This window comes from Tilletiaria anomala (assembly GCF_000711695.1).
Source record: "Tilletiaria anomala UBC 951 chromosome Unknown K437scaffold_139, whole genome shotgun sequence".
Classification (NCBI taxonomy): domain Eukaryota; kingdom Fungi; phylum Basidiomycota; class Exobasidiomycetes; order Georgefischeriales; family Tilletiariaceae; genus Tilletiaria; species Tilletiaria anomala.
Window position 1 is genome coordinate 22,789 of NW_013546883.1, and position 13,952 is coordinate 36,740.

The 13,952-nt window shown below is 57.1% G+C and overlaps 4 protein-coding genes across 4 annotated transcripts; 2 read left to right on the top strand and 2 right to left on the bottom strand.

The window, feature by feature from the left end:
• Nucleotides 1-948: 948 nt before the first annotated feature.
• Nucleotides 949-2,721, bottom strand: K437DRAFT_259803 (uncharacterized protein). Its single transcript, XM_013384923.1, has 5 exons — nt 1,835-2,721; nt 1,663-1,765; nt 1,435-1,598; nt 1,118-1,352; nt 949-1,044 (listed from the first exon to the last, which is right to left on the bottom strand). The coding sequence occupies exons 1-5, from the start codon at nt 2,596-2,598 to the stop codon at nt 976-978; spliced, it is 1,335 nt and encodes a 444-aa protein (XP_013240377.1). The 5' UTR covers nt 2,599-2,721; the 3' UTR covers nt 949-975.
• A 117-nt stretch (nt 2,722-2,838) lies between these two features.
• On the top strand, nt 2,839-6,383 carry K437DRAFT_296575 (uncharacterized protein). Its single transcript, XM_013384924.1, has 3 exons — nt 2,839-3,253; nt 3,324-4,178; nt 4,247-6,383. Exons 1-3 carry the CDS (start codon nt 2,965-2,967, stop codon nt 6,349-6,351), a joined length of 3,249 nt encoding a protein of 1,082 aa, XP_013240378.1. The 5' UTR covers nt 2,839-2,964; the 3' UTR covers nt 6,352-6,383.
• A 24-nt stretch (nt 6,384-6,407) lies between these two features.
• On the bottom strand, nt 6,408-8,743 carry K437DRAFT_259806 (putative UGA2-succinate semialdehyde dehydrogenase). The gene is made up of 6 exons (XM_013384925.1): nt 8,371-8,743; nt 7,808-8,289; nt 7,331-7,741; nt 6,743-7,246; nt 6,630-6,667; nt 6,408-6,555 (listed from the first exon to the last, which is right to left on the bottom strand). Exons 1-6 carry the CDS (start codon nt 8,605-8,607, stop codon nt 6,512-6,514), a joined length of 1,716 nt encoding a protein of 571 aa, XP_013240379.1. The 5' UTR covers nt 8,608-8,743; the 3' UTR covers nt 6,408-6,511.
• Nucleotides 8,744-9,058: 315 nt separating this feature from the next.
• K437DRAFT_259807 (protein serine/threonine phosphatase 2C) lies at nt 9,059-12,020 on the top strand. Its single transcript, XM_013384926.1, has 4 exons — nt 9,059-10,770; nt 10,859-11,675; nt 11,794-11,804; nt 11,886-12,020. The coding sequence occupies exons 1-4, from the start codon at nt 9,191-9,193 to the stop codon at nt 11,977-11,979; spliced, it is 2,502 nt and encodes an 833-aa protein (XP_013240380.1). The 5' UTR covers nt 9,059-9,190; the 3' UTR covers nt 11,980-12,020.
• The last annotated feature ends 1,932 nt before the right edge of the window (nt 12,021-13,952 follow it).

Consider the following 13,952-nt stretch of genomic DNA (forward strand, 5'->3'; position numbering starts at 1 on the left):
CGAATCGAGAATCGAGGAAAGGGGGTATGGTTACTTGGGATCAGCACTGCAGTTATCCATCGCTTATCGCCTGTCCTACTATCATAGATCCGGTCCTTTAGCTTCGGCAGGCTTGGCCTTGCGCTTCAATTCCTCACCACACCTCGTTCGCTTGGCTGGCTGTCGTGGATGTGCTCGCCGATCACTTATAGACAGCTGCATGTACCACGTCTCACTTGTCGGAACGCCCAGGTCCCGAGCGAAAAGTGATGCGATTGCAACTTGAGCTCACTGATTCAGCGCAAACAAGTCCAGTCGCTGGTAGTCGAGCTCTTTCGTGTCTTCCCGAGGCTACGCACCGAGTGACCGACGGTCCACCCAAGCTGACACACTAAAGCTCCCTTTGTAGATGGTGCAGATGGAATAGAAATGCGACTGGGCACCACTCATTGCGCCGTGAAGCGTTGTGACGCTGAGGGGTTGAGGCACGCTGAAGCCTGCAGCATCATGGAGACATAGGCCGCTGAGACAGGCCAGCCAATAGAGATTTGAGGATCGATGATATCAAGTGCATAGCAGCACAAGTACGGTAATGTGTGTACGAGCCTTGTATTGGAGCCTCGACAAATCCAGGAGAGCGGACGATTGAAGGATGACCATGACGGGAAAATTCACAATCCACCTAAGGCGATGGTTCTGTGACAATTGCATGTACATCGAAATTCGCAAGAGGACCAGGGGCCATTTTCAAGGGCAGCTCTGGGCAGCCTCCTCTAGAGTCAAACAAATACAGCTTAGTCTGCGCGTTGCTCTTGCAGAACATCTTCGTGCACCTGGCGTCAGAGCTTCAAATCAGAGAAACAGTGAGATCTCAAAGTAGATCGATGCCTATTTTTGTGAATGGAGTGTCTTCATCAAGCATCAAAAGCGTGAAGGGTAATTGAAGGAACACCGGTGCGGTATCGCAGCACACTTCCTATTGCAACTTGCATGCTATCATGATGAAGTTACAGCGGTACCTAGGCCCTTCATGGAAAATGGATCTCGCGCAGACTGGTGCTGTTGCTGTTTCCATGGGTGGCCCAAAGAGAAATTAGCACGAGATCATGATGCGGACAAGAGGCACGCGTCTACACACCTGATACCATCGTGTGTAGTCGTCCCTCAGCTTTTCAATTTCCGAATGGATCGCAGCAACTTGCGCAGCAAGGGCCATGAAACTTGTATTTTGCGCATGAATAGCGTTTTCGATCGCTTGTGGAGAGTGCTCATCGCGATGCCCGATCGAGGATATCTGCCGCTCGATGCCTTCGACTGTCGCTCGATAGCGCTGCACGCGCTCGGAGAACTCTGCCGCAGCACGGGAGAAGTACCTGCCAGAAAAAAAGTCACAGGGGTACTCGGTCAGCTTGCCTCTACATCCGAACAATGTGGCGCTTGTTCCAGGGTACTGACATGCGAGGGAACATCCGCAGATGATCATTGTCCCCGCCATGGTGAAAGTTGCGCGCGATCTCGAAGAGGGTATTGCTATCCGCTCTGTCCATTTCTGCATGATCTTGCAAGTCTTTGCTGACGAGCAGATCGCTCTCTATCATCATAGCGAGCGACTTGAGCTCCTGGGGGTCAGGCGTAAGAGTTTGTCAATTGGGAACCATCTCAAACGCTGACGAAACGACGTACTGATCGGATATGTCGGATCCCTTGCGAGCTTTTCGCTACCTCAGCGCCCAGATCTGCCGACTTGAGTTCATCTCGCAGCTTCGTTTGACATTGTATGAATGTACTGCCGATAAGTCGGGAGGTCAGCAAATTGTGCGCTAGCCGGCCAGCTCGATGACACTGGGGGGCTTACTCTAGTTGTTCCACCATCTGCTTGGCTTGTACAGGCAAGTCATTGTACCGTTCTTTTTGATAGAAGGGATGCTGTGCGAACGGCGTTGTGAGGTGCGACCCGCCTTGGTGCACCTGCTGGCCAAGCTGTGAAGTTCCAAGCTGGGATTGTCCAAGTTGCGGCTGTCCGAATTGAGACTGCCCCAACTGCTGTTGCTGCTGTTGCGGCTGAACACCAAGGCTTCTCTGTCCAAATGCAGAGAACAGACCTCCACCTTGCTGGGGTTGCTGCTGCTGCTGCTGAGCAGGCTGCCCGAAGAGCCCGCCAATGGGTGCGCTGGCACCGGCGGCGGTCGAGGCACCGAATAATGATGGTCCACCAAACAATCCTCCGCCTGTCTGTTGTTGCCCTGGCTGCTGTGGCTGCTGCTGTTGATTCGGTTGTCCAAAGTTAAACAAACTGCTTCCCTGCTGCTGCGGTTGTTTTGCGGCAACCTGGCCGAAGAGCGGCTTCGCCGTAGTCCCAAATGTCGACGTCGTTGGCTGCTGCTGTGGCTGCGCCCCAAAAAGACCACCTGGCGCTGCACCTGCAGCTTGCCCTGACGTGTTCGCACCAAAGAGACCCCCTGTTGCAGGGGCAGCGCTTGTGACTGCCGTTGATGCAGCAGGTTGTCCGAACGAGAATGTCTGCTGGGTTGTACCACCAGGCGCACCAGTCCCAAAGGCGGGCTGCTTGGCCGGCCCTTGCCCAAAGGAGAATGACGTTGATCGTGTCTGGCCCAACATTTTCCCAGAAGAGCAGCTCGAAGGTCAAAGCTCTATTGTCACGACTACCGAATTCGCGGCGCCCAAACGTGCGACATAGATGCAATGATCATGAATTGGACGTGTGCCAATTGGAGGGTGAGGTGGTGGTTGCTGATGGCGATGAACCAGAGCTAGTCGAGAATTTCGTGTTTGGCGGCTTTTGGATTCTCATTTTTCTCGATGACGACTCTCTGACTCTCATCATATCCTTGAACATTACTGCATTGATTCTCTTTCTTCATCATCACTCTTTCCGATTGACCCTGTCCGAAACCAGGTGCTCGCTGTGTCGAGCGAGTGGTGGCTTCAAAAGCAGTCACATCAAGCCCGAGCGCTGCGTCGTCTATGATGACGGCCTCGCAAGAATTTCCTCCGACTGAGGGCGAGCCTGGGGTCAGGGTGGACAAGGAATCTGAGGCGGAGTCGGTGGCACAACATGAGGCAGACGAACGAGAAGAGCTTGAACATCTCTACAGCATCTTCGAGCCAGCTTCCATGGCGGCGAGCGGTAGCCTCAGGCAGGACAGACCACGATGGGAAGATCCAGCATGGGTTGCACGAATTAAAGCTCGGAGACAAGCAATGGGCGGACAACTGTTCTTCGACAGACTGCTTGACCTCGCGGGCATCAAAGGTGCATCAGATCCACATCAGTAATATTAATATATGACCGCGACTGAAGCTTGTGCTGTCTACCCCCGCAGACTTTGAGCTCTACCCTCCAACATCTCAGCCTATGTTGCACACCTTGCTCGATCGCGTTCACCTCACACCTCTTTTCGACAAGGCGAAGAAAGATTCCTTGGTTTTTTACCTTTTGCTCGCTCTCTACCCAGTGGAAGGGTTCCCATCGCCCCAGTCGCCTTCGTCAGATCGCGAACAGGCTGCAGGCTCGCTCGCTTTTTCTCAGAACGTTCGCCAACTCAAGCAAATTCGAGCGAGAAGTAGGGCATACCGCTTCGCCTCGCTCGAGCTCTTATCTTCATCACTTACCCGGCCGATTAAGGCGTACTTTCTTCTAGATTCGGGCCTGTTTCTCGAGGCTTCAAGCTTCATGGACGATGGCGAGATCGAGCCCACTTTCGTCAAGTCTATCCTTGAGGTCATGCTGCGAGCCCCCGCTGATTACAGCGGGCCAGACTCTGCGCCAGAGAGTCGCATGCCGACGTGGCCATACGGAGCCTATAGAGCCAAGGCACTCTCCCATACCGTAGAGGCCCTCAATTTGGATCTCCTTGCGAATTGGAGAGCGGTTCTACAGGAGTTTGCCTTGGAAGCGAGCGACGAGGCAGGTGTGCGGGAAGATACTCAAACTGAACTATCCGCTTGCGAGGACAGCCTTGTGGGATATTCGGAGGCAATCGCCTTCGAAAAAGGCGCTTGGATTGCGTGGGAAAGCATTGTCGAGGCGCTGCCGGCCGTCGGCGAGCAGGTAATCAACGCGTTGGGATTGGATCTCGACAAGGAGGATGAAGCACAAGTAGCTGACCGTGTCTTTGTATCGACCACACGGCTGCGCGAGCGCCTTGGTCGGATAGTCTGGGAGCATTGTTTCTATCGTGAGTGTATCAGCGGAATCTCTTTTGGATCTGGTTGCTCACGGCAGCATGCCCGCGCTCGCGAGCAGCCGCGCCTCGACCCGCTGCCGTCAAGCAGATGCTCGAAGTTCCATTCTCCTCGGCGTCGTGGGACTTGCTCAATAAATTGGTACTTTCACCTTCTCGATCACTCACTTTACCTCTGCAAGCAACCGCCGCCGACGTACTTCTCGTTCGCTACGTTCAGGAAGGGCGGTACGTCGACGCGCTTCGCCTGGACGCCCTTCTCGATGCGACGTCGGTTGGAAGCGCGAGCGCTGGTGTCCATGAAGTCGCAATGCGGGGTGTACTAGTGGAGAAGAGGAAACGGTTACTTCAAGGCGTGCAGGCTCTGCTGCCTGTCGTGCAGAAGAAGCTCCTTGACCTCGAGCTAGGTTTCATCGAAGAGGCGGACGATGAGGATGCTGAAAGTCAAGATAAGGAGCAGGCTGCTAGCAGGAATGGTTTGCAAATGTCGTGGGAGAATGTCTTCCCGCCCACCTCCGCAGCGCATGGCCTCTCTTTGGATGAACTTTCGTCATCAAAGGCGGCACCGACCAAAAAGTCGCATCAGCCGTCACGTCCACTCAGTGCTTCGCCTCTCCTTCGACAGTCGCCATACAACGGATCGGATCCACAGATGGCCGTTCTGACCGCGGTCGTCCGCTCTTCAGTCTCGCCATCACAAAAGCCCAGCGAAGCCTTCAGGCGCAGGGCACGACTGTCTGGAGGAGATGACGCCTCTCATGACAAGCAGCTGTCTGGTTTCCTTGCGCGCAATAGGCCCTCGCAGACGCCCACGAGATCCGCGATGTCTGTCACTCCGGACACGACCGCGGCGGATATAACCAGCGTGCTCAATGCTCGCTCGCCTTTTGTTGCTCCACCGAACGTAGCACCCGCCCCCGTTTCGTCCGGGGCCTCGCTTGACATAGGGCAAGACGAACCTTCTTGGTGGGGTATGGGAAGTGAAGCGCCTTCCGTGTTTAGCGCCACGCCTGGCTCGCTATTCGAGGCCCCTCGTAGAAGGTACGAGGCCAGGTACAGCGACACAGGAGCAAGCCCTCCTGCAGGGGCTCCGTCTACACGCCAGAGCCCGGGCCTTCGATTAACGCCAGACTATCGTAAGCGTTTTCAAGGCGCAGACAACACTGCTTCACCTGGCTTTGGCACAGATGCCTCGATGATAGAGGATGAGATCATTCCCCTTGCGCCGAGCAAGAGTCGCATCGCTATTAATCAAAAGCAAATACCATCATCCCATCCGCAGATAAGGCCGAAAGAGCCATCACCTGGGCCAGCATCGCCTCCTGTGCGCCGCAGGTTCGGCTTATCCGCACGCGCCATCAGGGGAGGCGTGGATGACTCAAGCTCGAGCCGTCCTGCACCAAGCGCACTTCGCTCAGAGGTCAACATGCAGGTGGACCATGATGATGACGATGTCGCAAACAAGACCATCCCTGGTGGTTTCCCGGGGCTCTCAGAGAGAGCAGAAGACGAAGCTGGCACACAAGCGATGGAGGGTGAGCAAAGACCTGCTGCGAAGCGCAAACACTCATCACGCTCCCAAGCCACTCAAGAGGCTGAATCGACGAACAAGACTCCACGCAAAGCTGGCGTGCGTGCGTCGCGCTCTGCTGCAGCCATCGCGGCGAGCACGCCGCGTCGTCGCACCCGTCAACTGACTGTGGAGCTCGAATCGCAGGCAGGGTCTGACGGCGAAGAGGCGCAGCCGAGCACCCATATGGAACCGCCCATCTCGAGCACACCGCTTCAACAAGCGCGCAAGTCCGGCAGGACCCGCCGAAAGCAAGCAACTTCCGATCCCGAGCTCGATTCCGTGTCGGAAGCGACGCAGACCGGTGATGACGAGGACGGGGAAGACCAGGAGCGAGACGCAGTCGGCGAGTTGGTACCCAGTACCAGTGGTGGCAATGTGCGCCGCAGCGGTCGCAATGCTGCGGGGCGCGGAGCTTCTTCGCGCGTGGTAACGAGCACCAAGCGTAGGAGCGCCAGACTGAGCACTGTATCGCCCGAGCGAGAGCTAGGGGAGACACCGCAGGACGCTAAGGAGGAAGGGGCCGAGGACACTGTCCACGAGCGGCCGCGTAGGAGGGGAGCAAGTACAGGTCGACGCACACGAACGCAAAAATAAAATGTGTAATGCAGTCTGCAACTCAGCTCAGGAAGGCGTCGCGCATGACCTGTTCGCCCCAAATCATCGATGTAAGGTATTGCAAACAAGAGCACTTCGGTACTCTACATGACTTTTGCAGCGATCAGTCGCCTGCCATTTTCTACAACTCTAATTTGCTTCACTGCAGTCCGCCAAAGACGATGAGCTTCTCTTGGAGGTATTCTGTGGGGGCAGAAGATTGCGTCAGCTGTTTGTCTTCAATTAGCAAAGTTGAACAAGGCCCAGGCACAACACACCATCGATACCTCCACGTCCACCTTCTTTGCCGAATCCGCTGCGAAACATGAGCGAAGAAGTGGGGTAAGCAAGAGAGCTCTTGACCTTGTGAGAGCACGGCTGGATAACTCACGACTCCTTGACACCGCCGAACGGCACGCTGTTCTGGCCGATCAAGCCGGTCTGGACACCGACCATGCCGACCTGGAGCGCCTGCGCAACTCGCCAACAGCGGCTGACGTCCTGAGAGAAGAAGTAGCCAGCGAGGCCGACGTCGGCGTCGTTGGCCAGCGCAATTACCTCTTCTTCGGTCGAGAATCTGTACAGGCCCGCGACGGGCCCGAACGTCTCCTCGTCCGACATGGGGCAGTCGCGCGTAACGTCGGCCAGGACAGTCGGCTCGAAGAAGAGGCCCTCGCCCTTCTTGCCGCCAACAAGCACCTTGGCGCCGTGCGCGACGCTGCGCTCGACGTGCTCCTGCGCCTTGGCCACCCCGCGCTCCGAGACGAGCGGGCCATGCGTGACGCCCTCCTCCAGGCCGTGCCCGAGCTTGAACCTGTCCACCTTCGCTGCGAGGCGTGATGCAAACTCGGCGTAGATTGACTCGTGCACGTAGATCCGGTTCGCGCAGACGCAGCTGACAATTCAGCAAGGAATTAGCCGGATCTGGTCAGCACCTAGTCATGAAAGAACGGAAGGTAGGAGATAGATTGAAGCTCACGTCTGACCGCTGGCGCGGAACTTGCACATGATGGCACCGTCGACGGCCTTGTCGAGATCGGCATCTTCAAAGACGATGAACGGTGCATTACCGCCGAGCTCAAAACTGAGCTTCTTGAGTGTACTGGCGCTCTGGCCCATCAGCAGCTTGCCTACGCCGGTGGAGCCGGTGAAGCTGATTTTGCGCACGTATGGGCTTTCGCACAGCGCTTTCCCGACAGCTGCCTCCTTTTCACCCTTGGTGCACGTCAACACGTTGACGACGCCCTTGGGGATGCCGACGCGCTCGCACAGGTATGCCAGCGCCAGCGCCGAGAACGGCGTCTCGGCCGGCGCTTTGATCACCACCGTGCAGCCGGCTGCGAGCGCCGGTGCGAGTTTGCGCGTGATCATAGCGGCGGGGAAGTTCCATCTGCGTTTGGAACATGGGGGTTTCAGCGGCTGCGGTCTCGGTCAGGACATCTGCTGACGGTCTCACGGTGTGATCAGCCCAGCGACGCCGATGGGCTGCTTGAGGACGACGTTGACAACGCCGGGCATGGGCGCGGGTGCGGTGTGCCCGTAGGTGCGGAGTGCCTCGCCTGCAAACCACTCGACGAACGAGTTGCTGTACACGACCTCGCCCCTGGCCTCTGAGAGCGACTTGCCATTCTCCGCGACGATGATGCGCGCTAAATCCTCGGCGTTGGCAGTGAGCTCGCGGAGGAGCGCGGTGAGCAGGTCGGCACGCTGCTTGCCAGTTGTCGCGGCCCAGCTGCCAGGCTTCTCGAACGCGCCAAACGCCGCGGACGCACCGCGGATCGCCCGCGCCGTTTCGTCCGCGCCGCAGTTGGGCACGGCGCCGATCAGTTCGCCGGTGGCCTTGTTGAACACGTCGAATGTGCTGCTGTCCGACGGCGCTCTCTTGTGCCACTCGCCGTCAATGTACGCAGCGTTGACCAGCAGGGCTGGATTTTTGAGCTGGAAGAGATAAAGAAGGCGACATGAGTTGGTGAGCAGTCGTTAGCTCGAGGCATATGGACGACAATTGTGGAGACACACCTTCAGATCTTCCTTCTGGCCCTGTTTGAGGATCCCCTTTGGCATGGACGGCATCTTGGCAATGGCAGAGGTAGAGAGAGAGACAGCTGCGGCTTTTGAACCAGTTAGCGGTGCGAAACGGCCGCCAGGAAGGTAGTTCGCCGCGGAATGGGTGCTGCTAGCTGCTGCTGCAACGCGCTGAAGAAGGCGAGGGCAAATGCGAATGCGAGAGGAAGTGCAGAGGGCGACGAGTGACATGCTCCACTGCTATGTGTTACGACGAGAGCGCTTTTGCTTGCGGCTCTGTTTTCACCAACTTCTCGAGCATGGGTCCATCCGGTCAGTGCGTGGCGTCTGGGGCGGGCAAGGCGAGTGCGAGGACGATGGGGACGAAGCGTGGTGGACCGTTTCCAGACGGAGATAGGCTGCTGCCAATCGGAAAGGGCTCGTCGTTCGTCGTTGAGGATGGGCGGCCCTGGTGCCATGAGCAGGCCAAGTAGGGTTGTATGCGCACCACCCATGATGGTAGTCGCATGGCCCGTGCGCTGACACACACACAGAGCCCTACTTTTTGATCCACACGTCCTCTTCTTCCATACATGGGACGAGCAAGTATCCGCGCCATTGGATCTGGGGACGATTGAGATTCTATCGCTGTGTACGCGTCCCAGCTCCGACACCCTCGAAGCAGGTTTCTCTGGAGGCGACTCCTTGGGCTCCGCTAGGCGCAGCTCGTTGGCCAGTGCTCAGACAGCAGCAGTGAGGTCGGTGTGCTTAACTATTGCTGTGCGAGGCTCTCCGGTTGGACCCAGCTCGGCTCGGCTCTTCCCCCGACGCCGTGATGGCCGCTCGCTGGTCCTCTTGCTCCTGGCGGCCCAGCGCTCGACTAGCTCGTTTCACGCCGACTGTGCACTACTGCAGGGCATTGGAACCTACACATTCTATTCTCAACGTTGTCTGTGTCGGCAGCACACGAGGCTATGCCGCTCCGGCCGGCGGAAGCAGCAACAACAACAACAACAACAACAGCAGCAGCACCGTCCCTTCTGCCTCTGCATCTGCCTCGCCTTCTAATGCTGCTGCCTCCAAGGGCAAGAGAACCTTCAGCACATCTGCTGCATATCAGCGCCAACGCCGTACAGAGTGGGGAGTCATTGCTGTAGCAGGTTCGGCTGCCGCCCTCAGCGGCTGGTGGTACTGGTACCGCATTCGACCAAAACGAGCAGCAGCAGCGGCAGCGGCGCAACAGCACACCGTGCAACAGAACGCGACGCGTTCCTTCTCCCTCTCTTCCCGCACCAGCTTCTCCATCGCCTCCAGGTCCGCCTCGGCTGGATCCACAGGGGCAGGCGGCGCAGCGTACAAGATCATCACCTCCCTCACCCCCAGCGAGGTCGACCGCGTTCTGCGCGAGAACGAGCGCTCCACCACGGTCGATCGCCCCGCTCGCAGCTGCCTCGTTGCGCGATATGACACCAACAGCGTGGCCAGCAACGACCCCATCGAGGATAAGCGCGCCGAGGTCATCGTAGAGCGCGACACACCCGTCTACAACCCCCGTGCTGCTGCTGCTGCCGGTGCGGGTGCAGTCGCTGCCCCTTTAATCTATGGCGACTTGTGCTTTTTTGCCGTCATGGACGGCCATGCAGGGTACGCGACCTCGACGCTCCTGTCCCAGAAGCTCATTGCCTTTGTCGCGCTTGAGCTCGATAAGGTGTTCCGTGAAAAGGGAGAGTACGCACAGATCGCAAAGGCCAAGGCAGCTATGCCGGGCAGCATGTGGAGCATGCTCTTCGGCGCCAGCGGGGATGCTCCCTCGTCGCTCGGAACAACCATCAGCAAGGCGCTCGTTGCGCGGGGGGGCTCGGCATCAAAAGTCGTCACTTCTTCTCCGCCAACCTCGCCTCCCGCCGGTTGTGCTGGCTTGGACGGAGATCCAGACATTGTCCGGCGCGCCATCGCCAAAGCGTTCAAGAGCCTCGACAAGGAGATCTGCAATACGCCAATTGAACTGCTAAAAGAGTACGAAATTTCCCTCGCCGCGTCCAAACCCGCCGTTGGCGGCGGCGGAAGCATCAACTCGCGCGCTGCGCCATCGCGCGTCGTCACCGCCGCCTCGAGCTCTGGTGCAGGCTCCTCGCGGAGCCTGTCGAGCCTGGCACACTCGATTTTCCCAAGCAATTACCTGACTGGGTCCAGCTTCACACAAACACAGCGTACTGCGTACGAGGCCATCCTACCCGCGCTGAGCGGCTCCTGCGCGCTGCTGACATACATCGATAGCGCCCGTGGCGATTTGTACGTCGCGTGCACCGGCGACAGCAGGGCCATCGCTGGCTGGTGGAGGGAGAAGGAAGGCCGCTGGGAGATCGAGCCGCTCAGTGTCGATCAGACAGGCAGGAACGAGGCAGAGGCGAAGAGGTATGTGTGCGCCACGCTCCTGCCGCTCAATGCAGCCGTGTTCAAGTCTGCACGCTAACATCCCGACTTCTTACTTTTGCTCCAAAAGGATGCGATCAGAGCATCCAGTTGCCGAAGCGGACACCGTCATCATGCGCGGAAGAGTGCTCGGAGGCCTGGAGCCGACGCGGGCATTCGGCGATGCACGCTACAAGTGGGACCGTTCGCTTCAGGAGAGGCTGTATGAAGCCTTTCTACCCGGCGGTCGAGCTAGCGCTCGACCGCCACCCAAGTACCTCCAAACCCCGCCTTACGTCACGGCCGAGCCGGTCATTGAGGTCCGCAAGATCTCCAGTGGGCTTCTCGCCTCTCCGTCCCCAGCGGCAGCATCATTCGGCCCTGAGGATTTGGCAAGTGCTGCAGAATCGGCACCGCCCGAGCGCGATCTCAAATTCGTCGTCATGGCCACTGATGGGTTGTGGGACATGATGAGCAACGAGGAGGTCGGCTCGCTTGTTGCGGGCCATCTGGCAGGCCTCAAGGGCGACGTGCTCGCCAGCACGCTGCAGGCGCAGTGCTTTCCGTCACCAGCTGCTGCTGCCGCGGCTAGCAAGGGCGCAGGCGCGCCACCGGTGCTGTCGCCTCCGGGCTCGGCGCGCGGAGCGGCAGCCTCCCAGGCGAATCAGCAACCGAACGGCGGCCCGGATGCCAGCGCCCTCTTCCTTTCGCAGGTGCAGCAAAAACAACAGCAACGCGACGCGGGGCACCCGCTCAACAGGGCTCCGCAGCATCTCAAGACATTCACGTTCGAAGACACCAACATCAGCACGCATCTCATTCGCAACGCACTCGGCGGTGCGCAGAGAGAGCGCGTCGCGGGCCTTCTGGCCATCCCAGCCCCTGAGAGTAGGAGCTATCGCGATGATGTGAGTGACGGGGAAACATGGAGCCGCGACTTGCTCGTTCATGAGCATGCTAAAAGCTGATGCTGGAGGAATGCTTTCTGTTTCGATCTGCTGCGCCTCTGACATTTCGCATGACAAGATCACCGTCAAGTGAGCATCACACGTCTCTCTGAATGAGAAGTCATATATGCAGTTCTGACCTGGCCTTTTTCCTCTCTTTTTGTTACATAGCGTCATTCTCTTCAACGACTCGAGGGCACCAGCGCAAGCTGCAAATGTACAAGATGGAAAGGAGAGTGAGACACTGATCAAGTCAAAATTGTAGTCTTGCAGTAGACAAGAAACCGAGCATTGTTTGTATGCGTGCAACTTGAACAAGCTTGCGGCAGAAGCTATATGCGAAGCTTTGAGCTTCGATTGGCGGGACATACGGCATTTGAAGCAAGAACAGTAGAAAACGACAGCGCAGCTGAAGAACTTCAGGGTGGCGTCCATTTGTCAGCTGGCGGTGCATCTGGGTCGAGATCATAGTGCAAGAACTCACGGCGAGGAAGGGGGCCAATGCGCAGTGTGGAGTTGCTTGCGATTGCAGACATACCTGACGGATGCGAGGTGAGACGGTCAGGATATGGTGAATGGAATAGTACAGAGCCGAGCGCGACCTCTTCCCAGGATTGGAAATCCTTCGAAGAACAAGAATTGGTACAAAACTATAATTAAACACATTTACAGCGAAATGAAGATAAAAATGTTTATTTCTGTGCTTTAAATGGGGACCAGGGATAGAAGTATCGCGGCGACGTCCCGCGTCGGCACCAGTCTCCATCCGCCGGAGATGAACGCGACTGACGTATTGTTGGTCAGAACGACGCTATAGGGCAAAGAAAGAAGTGTGATTAAGGTTGATGTCACGTTTGGGATGGGGGTTAAATTGACTCACATTAGATCAGCCTTGTTGACGGTGTTGCTGTAGTAGCGTCCGATCATGCAGGGCACGAAAGCTGTTGCATCGATTGTGAGATTCGCCAAATTCGCATCGGCTGCATCCTCCCGCACTCCTTCTTCATCCTGCCCCTGCTCATCCTCTTCTCTGATGTATCCGCTTCTCGTTATCCGGATCGCTCTCGTCTTGCGAGTCATCATACTCGGATTGAGAGCGAGTAGAAGCATGGTCCACAACTTGTCCAGCTTCGTCCATTTCGTCAGAGGCTTGGAACGTCATCGTCGCCGTCATGTAGAACACGCACGTCCTGGTTACTCCCAGAATGATTATTGTTTCTGCGATGCGAGTCGGTCATCTCGCGGACACAGAGGGTTACATCCGGTTCTCGTGCGAGATCCAGAGCCGCTGCCAGCCGTGAAGCTTTGATATGCGTGACGGACCCTCTTCGGCGCGCACCAATGTGTGACGTTGTGGTCGTGCTGTGGACAATTACGGTGTGGTGAACTAAACGCCAAGTAGGTAGTCATAATGACCGTTGATACCTTCCCATGGGTGCTCCTCGCGCTTCTGCGCTTTGTTTTTCAACGAGATATTCGTCGTCTTCATATCTGTCGATGGCAGCGACAAGCCTTGAGCATCTGCCTCAAATAACGGATTTTCCATGATAATGGGGCAGTCTGAACGTCAGATGACCGGCGTAGCAAGTGCGAGGATAGCAGGGTTTATTTCTGGCAGCCGCAAGGGAGAGTCGATTCTCGTAACAGGCAGAGAAAGAGGGTTAGGCGAGCAAATCCGGCTGAATAGTTGTGCGGCGATCTAGGGTGTCGTTCTGCACGGTACGATAACCTTCGTAGTGACTTGCATCGCTGCTTCACTCTGAATGCTCGAATGCTGCGCCTGGCCAATATCCTTCTCGGCACCACCCGCTGAATGACACTTTCGACACTTTCGACACTGGTGCACTCGGTACTCCTGACTCTCGACGAAGAAAGGTTGTTGCTTTAGTCCATAATGCCGTTATAAGGCGCGTTCTTGACTCTGCGCGTGCCGAAAGTAGAGGCACACATGAGCGAGGTCTGCCGTCTTCGAAGGATGAACTTGTGGCCGGATCCTAGCAAATACCTTCGATGACTTCTTCATGGTGGCTTTCCTCGACCATGTCTTGCTCATGCTGCTCTCGGGTGCTGCCTCGGCGGGTGGCCCCTCGGGTAGAACCGACGAGATATTCATATCAACGGGTTGCTCTGCACCGTCAGGAATGAGCTCGTTGCGGGGAGGAGACTATTTCTCGTCGATGATGTGGACTGACATTGCTCGTCGACCGGTTTCTGTTCAGCACAGCCTCTGCGGGCTGT

Bases quoted from the DNA above. Each gene is read 5' to 3' on its own strand.
- K437DRAFT_259803 (XM_013384923.1), bottom strand. From the start codon at position 2,598: ATGTTGGGCCAGACACGATCAACGTCATTCTCCTTTGGGCAAGGGCCG. The intron at 1,766-1,834 runs GTAAGCCCCCCA...ACTTATCGGCAG, and splicing joins CAGATGGTGGAACAACTAGA to TACATTCATACAATGTCAAA. The intron at 1,045-1,117 runs GTGTGTAGACGC...CCATGGAAACAG, and splicing joins ACTACACACGATGGTATCAG to CAACAGCACCAGTCTGCGCG.
- K437DRAFT_296575 (XM_013384924.1), top strand. From the start codon at position 2,965: ATGATGACGGCCTCGCAAGAATTTCCTCCGACTGAGGGCGAGCCTGGG. The intron at 3,254-3,323 runs GTGCATCAGATC...CTACCCCCGCAG, and splicing joins TGACCTCGCGGGCATCAAAG to ACTTTGAGCTCTACCCTCCA. The intron at 4,179-4,246 runs GTGAGTGTATCA...GCTCGCGAGCAG, and splicing joins CTGGGAGCATTGTTTCTATC to CCGCGCCTCGACCCGCTGCC.
- K437DRAFT_259806 (XM_013384925.1), bottom strand. From the start codon at position 8,607: ATGTCACTCGTCGCCCTCTGCACTTCCTCTCGCATTCGCATTTGCCCT. The intron at 8,290-8,370 runs GTGTGTCTCCAC...TATCTCTTCCAG, and splicing joins GCCAGAAGGAAGATCTGAAG to CTCAAAAATCCAGCCCTGCT. The intron at 7,247-7,330 runs GTGAGCTTCAAT...CTGAATTGTCAG, and splicing joins TTCCGCGCCAGCGGTCAGAC to CTGCGTCTGCGCGAACCGGA.
- K437DRAFT_259807 (XM_013384926.1), top strand. From the start codon at position 9,191: ATGGCCGCTCGCTGGTCCTCTTGCTCCTGGCGGCCCAGCGCTCGACTA. The intron at 10,771-10,858 runs GTATGTGTGCGC...TTGCTCCAAAAG, and splicing joins AACGAGGCAGAGGCGAAGAG to GATGCGATCAGAGCATCCAG.